The sequence below is a fragment of the Orycteropus afer genome, unplaced genomic scaffold (assembly GCF_000298275.1).
Source record: "Orycteropus afer afer isolate SDZICR_OR568_19922 unplaced genomic scaffold, OryAfe1.0 scaffold00174, whole genome shotgun sequence".
Classification (NCBI taxonomy): domain Eukaryota; kingdom Metazoa; phylum Chordata; class Mammalia; order Tubulidentata; family Orycteropodidae; genus Orycteropus; species Orycteropus afer.
Genome location: NW_006921761.1, coordinates 1,565,299 through 1,573,386, shown reverse-complemented (window position 1 = coordinate 1,573,386; position 8,088 = coordinate 1,565,299). Strand labels below are relative to the sequence as shown.

General features: G+C 44.2%; 1 protein-coding gene across 1 annotated transcript in view; it reads right to left on the bottom strand.

Moving 5' to 3' along the window:
• Nucleotides 1-8,088, bottom strand: part of FBXO10 (F-box protein 10) — a 56,177-nt gene that overhangs the window by 16,609 nt on the left and 31,480 nt on the right. Inside the window, exons 4-5 of the mRNA XM_042781800.1 lie at nucleotides 5,772-5,921; nucleotides 4,353-4,489 (exon numbers count right to left, since the gene is read on the bottom strand). Of these exons, the coding sequence (XP_042637734.1) occupies nucleotides 4,353-4,489; nucleotides 5,772-5,921 (287 nt within the window). The remainder of the gene's footprint in view (nucleotides 1-4,352; nucleotides 4,490-5,771; nucleotides 5,922-8,088) is intronic.

Sequence of the window (8,088 nt, the reverse complement as noted above, 5' to 3'; positions counted from 1 at the left end):
AAGCTTTGACAATTTTCTCTGTAGTTTTATTTGTCTCTTCCTGTTCTGGAATTCCAATTACATGTAGGCTACTCCTTTTGATGGTATCCCACATGGACCTTAGGCTTTCTTCATTTTGTTTTGATCTTTTATTTTCTGATTGATCCCTTTCCAAAGAAGTGGTGAGGTATATTTGTCTTCAATCTCACTAATTCTGTCTTCCACTGATTCAATTCTACTCCTTTGCCCATTCAATGTGTTACCTATTTCTGAAAATTTAGTACTAATCTTCTGGATTTCTATCTGTGGATTTTGTCTCATTTCTAATTTTTCATTTATTTTCTCATTTGGTTCTTGTATTGTGTTTTAAAACTGTTCTCGGGTCTTCTCTGTGTTTTCCTTGATTTTTCTCTCAATCCACTGAAGGTACCTAAAAATAATTCTTTTGAATTCCTTATCAGAGAATTCCAATGCTGCTTCTTCCTCAGGGATGTGTTCTGGGTCTGTATCCTGGTCCCTTGTTTCCCCTGCTTTATCTTGCTTCTTTGTGTGGACTGTGATGCTCTGTTGTTCCTGAGACATTATGACGTTTTTGTGTTTAACTGATGATTGTATAAATGGAAGGAATACACAGAACCACTGTACCAAAAAGAACTGGTCAATATTCATCCGTTTCAGGAGGTGGCATATAATCAAGAACTAATGGTACTGAAGGAAGGAGTCAAAGCTGCACTGAAGGAACTGGCGAAGAACAAGGCTCCAGGAATTGATGGAATACCCACTGAGATGTTTCAACAAATGGACGTCCCGCTGGAAGCACTCACTCGATTATCCCAAGAGATTTGGAAGACAGCTACCTGGTCAACTGACTGGAAGAGATCCATATTTGTACCCAAAGAAAGGTGATCCCACAAAATGTGGAAATTATTGAACAATATCATTAATATCACATGCAAGTAAAATCTTACTAAAGATAATTAAAAAATGGTTGCGGCAGTATATTGACAGAGAGCTTCCAGAAAGGCAAGCTGGATTCAGAAGAGGATGTGGAATGAAGGATATCATTGGTGATGTCAGATGGATCTTAGCCCAAAGCAAAGAATACCAGAAAGATGTTTACTTATGTTTTATTGACTATGCAAAAGCATTTGATTGTGTGGATCATAACAAATTATGGATAACACTGAGAAGAATGGGAATTCCAGAATACTTGTTTGTACTCATGAGGAACCTATACATAGATCAGGAGGCTGTTCGAACAGAACAAGGGAATACTGCATGGTTCAAAATCAAGAAGGGAGTGTGTCAAGCTTGTATCCTTTCACCATACTCATTCAACTTGTATGCTGAGCAAATAATCTGAAATGCTGAATATATGAAGAACAACATGACATCAGGATTGGAGGAAGAATCATTAACTACCTGTGATACACAGATGACACAACTTTGCTTGCTGAAAATGAGGATGACCTGAAGTACTTACTGATGAAGATTAAAGAATACAGTCTGCAATATGGATTACACCTCAATATAAAGAAAACAAAAATCCTCACAACTGGTCCCAATAAACAGCTTCATGGTGGATAGAGAAAAGATTGAAGTTCTCAAGGATTTCATATTACTTGGTTCTACAATCAACACCAATGGAAGCAGCAGTCAAGACATCAGATGATGTATTGTATTCGGCAAATCTGTTGCAAAAGACCTCTTTCAAGTGCTGAAGAGCAAAGATGTCTCCTTGAAGACTAAGGTGTGCCTAACCCAAGCCATGGTATTTTCAATCATCTCTTATGCATGTGAGAGCTGGACAATGAATAAGGAAGACTGAAGAAGAGTTAATGCTTTTGAGTTGTGGTGTTTGAGAAGAATGTTAGGAGTACCATGGTCTGCTAAAAGGACTAACAAATCTGTCCTGGACAAAGTGCAGCTGGAATGCTCCTTGGAAGAGAGAATAGCTATCTCATCTACTCTGGTCATGTTGTCAGAAGGAACCATTCCCTGGAGAAGGATATCATGCTTAGTAATGTGGAGGGTCAATGAAAAAGAGGAAGGCCCTCAATGAGATTGACAGACACAGTGGCTGCAAGGATGGGCTCAGGTATAGCAAGGATTGTGAAGCTGGCATAAGACCAGGCAGTGTTTTGTTCTACTGTGCATAGGGTCACTATGAGTCAGGAGACAATTCGACAGCACCTAACATCATCATCATGTTGGTCTGACTTGCCCACAATTTTTGTGTTCTTTTTTTGTTTGGATGTTATCTATGTAAGCAGCATACTGTGCTCCTCTATTCACTAGTTGGAAGCACTTATACTCTCATTGCCTATCTCCTTTCCTGTTGTCAGCCTCCCATATATTCCTGCCGCCCTTGGCAAATGGAGCCTATTCTTAGGTCCTGTTTTTGTTCAGGTTTTTCCACTAAAACAAAACAACAACAACAAAAAAAATCCAATCAAACGCACTGCTGTCGAGTCATATCCAACTCACAGTGACCCCTCCTTGGGTTTCCGAGGCGGTATCACTACGGAAGTAGATCGCCCAACCTTCCTTCTAGTCGGTGCCTAATCCACTTCTGTATACTTCCCTTTCAAAGCTCAGGGCTCCAGGATTAGCTTCTGTATCTCTGTCAATTGGTTTTTCTTTTCTTTTTTTCTGTAGCTTGTCTGCCTATTCCACCATCTTACCAAAAGTCCTCTGAAATCTTTTTTAAAAATTTATTTTGTTGTTGTTATTAAGAACACACACAGCAAAGCACACCACTTCAACAGTACAATTTGGTGACACTGATTACATTCTTCAACTTGTGTAACCATTCTCACCTTCCTTTTCTGAGTTGTTCCTCCCCTGTTAACACAAACTCACTGCCCCTAAAGATTCAAGTTGCTGATGTCAGTATGACCTCAAATTTGAAAAAAAAAAACAAACAAACACCTCACTGCCATTGATTCTGACTCACAGCGACCCCCATTGGGTTTCTGAGGTGCTAAATCTTTATGGAAATAGACTGTTCAGTCTTCCTTCTGCAGTGGCTGGTAGGTTTGAACTGCTAGCCTTCCAGTTAGCAGTCAAATGCCTTAGTCACTGAGCCACCAGAGCTCCTGATCTCACATAGATAGATCTTAAAAGAGCAGAATACTCAAGGTAGATATTGCTTACTAATTAAATTACTGTTTGCTTTTAAAATGACTTCAGGGGGTATTTTTGGTCTAAGGTTAAAGATGATTTCAGGACAATACTTTCAGGGATTCATCCAATTACCATGGCTTCAGGAAATCTGGAGTCCACGAGTATTTGAAATTCTATTCATTTTTCCCCTTCCTTTTGATCAGGATTCTTCTATAGAATCTTTGATCAAAAAGTTTAGTAAGGGTAGCCAGGGATCATTGAGTTCTGGTCTCATGGCCAAGGAGGTAGCTGTTCATGGAGGCAACCAGCCACACATTCCACATCCTCCTTCTATGCCCAATGTTGCTCATTCTGTTGCTCCAAGCAATTAGAGACCAATTGCTGTGAGTTGGATGGCTGCTTGGCAAACTTTCAAGATCTCAGGCACTACCCAATGAACTAAGAGGGAGAATAAAAGCACTACACAAGTTACTAGGCCAATTAACTAGGATGTCCCATGAAACCATGACCCTAAACCTCCAAACCAAGGAACCAAATCCCATGAGGTGTTTGCTTATAAACACACAGCCTTAGCAGCTATTTTGTTGTTGTTATTGTTGTTTCTTGACATCCTTGTAAACATGTCTATCAAACAACTTTTGACAATTCAACTTTTTACAGGCATACAACTTATTGATAGCACTTACCATAATTGGCTGTGCAACCCTACCCTTAATCACTGCAACTTTTCCATCATCTTTGTAAACTGAAACTCAGTACCCTGTAAGCTAAAACCCCCTTCCCCTGCCCTCCCTCCCTTGGTAACCATCAATATGCTCCAGTCCCTATACATTAGCCTTTTCTGGTCTTTTTACATAAGTCAGGTCACACAATATTTGTCTTTTCACGATGGACTTACTTCCTTCTCTGTCTTAAAGAGTGATTTCTGTGTCTATGTGTCTTCCAGACTGGAGTGAGCCCCTAGGAAGCAGGGTATGCCCCTTATTCACTTTTGTTATCCTTTGCTGTAAGAGCTCAGCAGTGTTTACAGAACAGAATGTCTGCATACAGTTAACTGGACGGGAACAGAGACACGAATGCAGCTGTGTTACTGTGGTGAGAATACAGTGAAGTCTCTGCTTGCATCTGGACAGTTGTTTTTGTTAACAAATATGCTTTCAAATAAAAAAAAAGACAGGGAGTAGAAAACCAGAGAGCAAAGAAGGCCCCACGGGAGAGTGTGATGGTCTGGATGTAGAGGCGCATACCTCACAACTGGGTTCCCGTGGTACAGGATATAGATGCCAGCTTCCTTATTTGAAAAGATTTGGTTGTTCCGGATGACACCTTTCCCATTGCCAAGGACGACAATGCCTGAGCGAAGGCCGTGGTGGATCTGATTACACTGTAAGTGAAGATGAGACAGCACAGGGAAGGATGGATCACACCAGCGAGAAGCAGGGTACCCAACCACTGCCCACACAACTGGGCCAGATGGACACAGAGCAGACTGCAACTCCACTGCAGACCCTGAGCGTGCACCAAAGCGCACGGGCGTGCTGCTGCCCCGTCCCTCCTGCACCGGTGCCCGCTGAAACCTACACAGGCAGACAGGAGCACAGACGTCTCCACTGCCTCTCAGGACAGTCAGGCGGACACTTCTGCTGGGAGCTCTTGCTCTTCACTGCAAGGCAGGCCACGGGACATTTCTGAGCCTCTAAAGAGTCCCTCGAATACACGGTCATCTGGCCAGAGCCATGCCTCCCAGGTCCAGGGGCCCACCTCTCAGGGAAGGTCCAAAAACCAAACCAAACCCATAGCCTTTGAGTCAATTCTGACTCATAGCTATACCAGAGAGCAGAGCCGGATTGCCCTGTAGGGTTTCCAAGGCTGTCAGTCTTCATGGAAGCAAAGCTCAAACCAAACCCATAGCCTTTGAGTCAATTCTGACTCATAGCTATACCAGAGAGCAGAGCCGGATTGCCCTGTAGGGTTTCCAAGGCTGTAATCTTCATAGAAACAAACTACGTTTCTATGAAGAAACGAAGCGGCTGGTGGTTTGAACCACTGACCTTACATTAGCAGCCGAGTGCTTAACCATTGCACCACCAGGGTTCCTTCAGGGAAGGGTGGGACCACAGTACAAGACAATTCTGGCCATGTAATCCCAAAGGCCCCATTATCCAGAGAAGGGTGAAGGGCATTTGGCTTCTCGTCTGCTTCTCGTTCAGGCAGCGGCCTCTGGGAGCTGAGTTTTCTTTGGGTTATGGTCACAGACGGCACACAAGCTACAGGACCCTTAGAGAGAACATTTCTGTCACCTCTTTGTATAAACAGGGAAACGGGACCAGAGGCACCCAGTAAGCTTGTGGCAGTCAGACCTGAAACCTAGTTTTTCTGCTTCCTAGTCCAGCTGCTTCTGCGCAGTGACTTAACATTTATAGATAATAAAGTATTCCACTTGGTTCACTGATGGCCTACATCCAATACTGTATTCACACGAGGTCAGCCGCATCTTCCAAAATGATTCCACAGAAACAAAGACACACAGAGAACGTGCAGGAGCCAGGTGCAAACAGGAAGCCACATAAATGCAGGACGGCGACATTTATTTAGGTACCTTCAGAGAAGGTTTCTGAGACCCAGCCACTCTGAAAAGGAAGTGAGGCAAAGGCAGAGAAAAGTACCAGAATGAGTGGGTTGGACCTCTTCCGGACGTCCACGCCAGCCTCTGCGTTGTGGTAGATGTTGTTGCCGGCGATCAAGCCTCCGCCCTCCAAGCGGAGGAAGATGCCAGACGCTCGGCAGCGCAGAATGTCATTCCTGAGCATCACAATCTGAGAAGAGAACCACGGGATCAGAGGGTCACCATCCGGCAACAAGAAACCACCAACCCACTGCCGTCGAGTCCACTCTGGCTCACAGTGACCCCACAGGACAGAGCAGAAATGTCTCACACGGGTTCCAAGGCTGTAAATCTTTATGGAAGCAGACTGCCACATCTTTCTCCCAGAGCAGCTGGTGGGTTCTAACTAGCAACCCTGCAATTAGCAGCTGCCACTCAACCACTATGCTACCAGGGCTCCTACATAGCAGGCCACATAGTAACAAGAGTTCAGGTGAGGGTCAACAGAAGCTAACGCTAACGGGTTTGATGAGGAACAGGACACGTACACAGTCTCAAAGCGTCTTCCCCAAAATTTACCAGTAAGATCAAAATACTTACTAAATCTACAGTGGAAAACCGTGGTGGACGCCATGATAACCACATGATCAGTTAGCATCTCCAGTGAAAAAGGGAAATTCAGCATCCTGTGTCTCCTGATAGGACCAGTGCCCCGAGATCAGGGTATCACTCCGGTGCTCCCACCCCAAACACAGGACCTCGACTGTTTCATGGTGAAACAGCACGCAAACGCAAGCCGAGGGACAGTACACACAGCTACCCAGCTCCTCAAATATGGCAACGTCATGAAAATATGGCAAGACTGAGGAACTGAACCAGACAAAGGACTGTTAGGCGCCACTGGGTCCTGGACCTACAGAAGCCATTATCAGGATGACTAGCAAAAGGGGCCCGGGGTCTGTGGGGCACACAGCTGTATCAGTGTTATCAATGTTCATTTCATTTGAGGGTTGCCTTGTGGTTATCAGGCTTCCCTTGTCTGTAGGAGAGAAATACATGTAAGCCTCTCACTTAGTATCAAATGGTTCAGAAAAAACCTGTAAATGTATCTCTAGAGAGACCCAAACAAACGTAGATTAATTGAGGAATCTGAGTGACAGGTATAGGGGAGTCCTTATTCCAATCTTAACAGTTCTTCTGTAGGCTTGAAGTTATTTCAAAGTAAGAAGTTTAAAAAAATTGCTATTAATATGGGAACTCTCTGTACTTTCTGCAGTTTTTCTGTCACCTAAAAACTGCCCTAAACAAATTAAGTCTATTAAAAATATTGCTATGTGCGCGTCATACCCCGTAGGACAAATACAGTTACAGAAACCATCGAAGCAATTCTGACTCACAGCAACCCCCACTGGGTTTCCAAGGCTGTAAATCTTTACCGAAGTAGATTGCCTCATCTTCCGCTCATGGAGCAGCTGGTGGGTTTGAACTGCTGATGACCTGGTTAGCAGCCAAATGCCTTACGCACTACGCCACCAGAGCTCCTTACAGTAACGAAGACAATAATAAATGTTGGTGAGGATGTGAAGAAATCTGAACCCTCACACACTGCTGGTGGGGACTGGAAAACAGCTCGGCACTTCTTCCCAAAGTTAAAAATAGAGTTGGCACAAGGCACAGCATTTCACCCGCAGGCATCTGCTCAAGAGAAATGAAAACTTATGTCCACACAACAGCCTATACACCCATGTCCACAGCTGCACTATTCACAAAAGATGGAAACAACACTGAGTGGCTGAATGGATAAGTAAAACAGGGTCTCTCCATACACTGCAATGTTACTCTGCCCTAAGAAGGAACGCAGCACTGGTGCAAGCTACAACGTGGATGGCCTCGGAAACACGATGCTAAATGAAGAAGCGAGACACATGAGGCCACACACTGTGTCATTCCATCGATATGAAAACCCGGAATGGGGCAATCCACAGAGACAGAAAGTCAATCAGTGGTTCCCAGGGGCTGGGATGGGGCAACGTGTGGTGCCTGCCTGCTAATGGGGATGGGGCTTCTTTATGGGGCGATGAAAATATTCTGGAATTGGAGTGGCAGTGGCTGCACGATGCCGTGAATATACAATAAACCCCTGAATCGTGCACTGGGAAGGGGTGAGGTTTTTTTTTTTTTTTTAATTTATTGTGATTTGGGTGAAGATTTACAGAGCAAATTCACTTTCCATACAGCAGTAAACATATACTGTCTCATGTCATTGACCACAGTTTACCACAACGCAACAGCTCCCCTCCCACTTTCTCCCCATAGCTACCTCTTCCCAGTATCCATCCCTCCATACTCTCCTGCCCCCTGAGCTGTCTCCCTGTGCA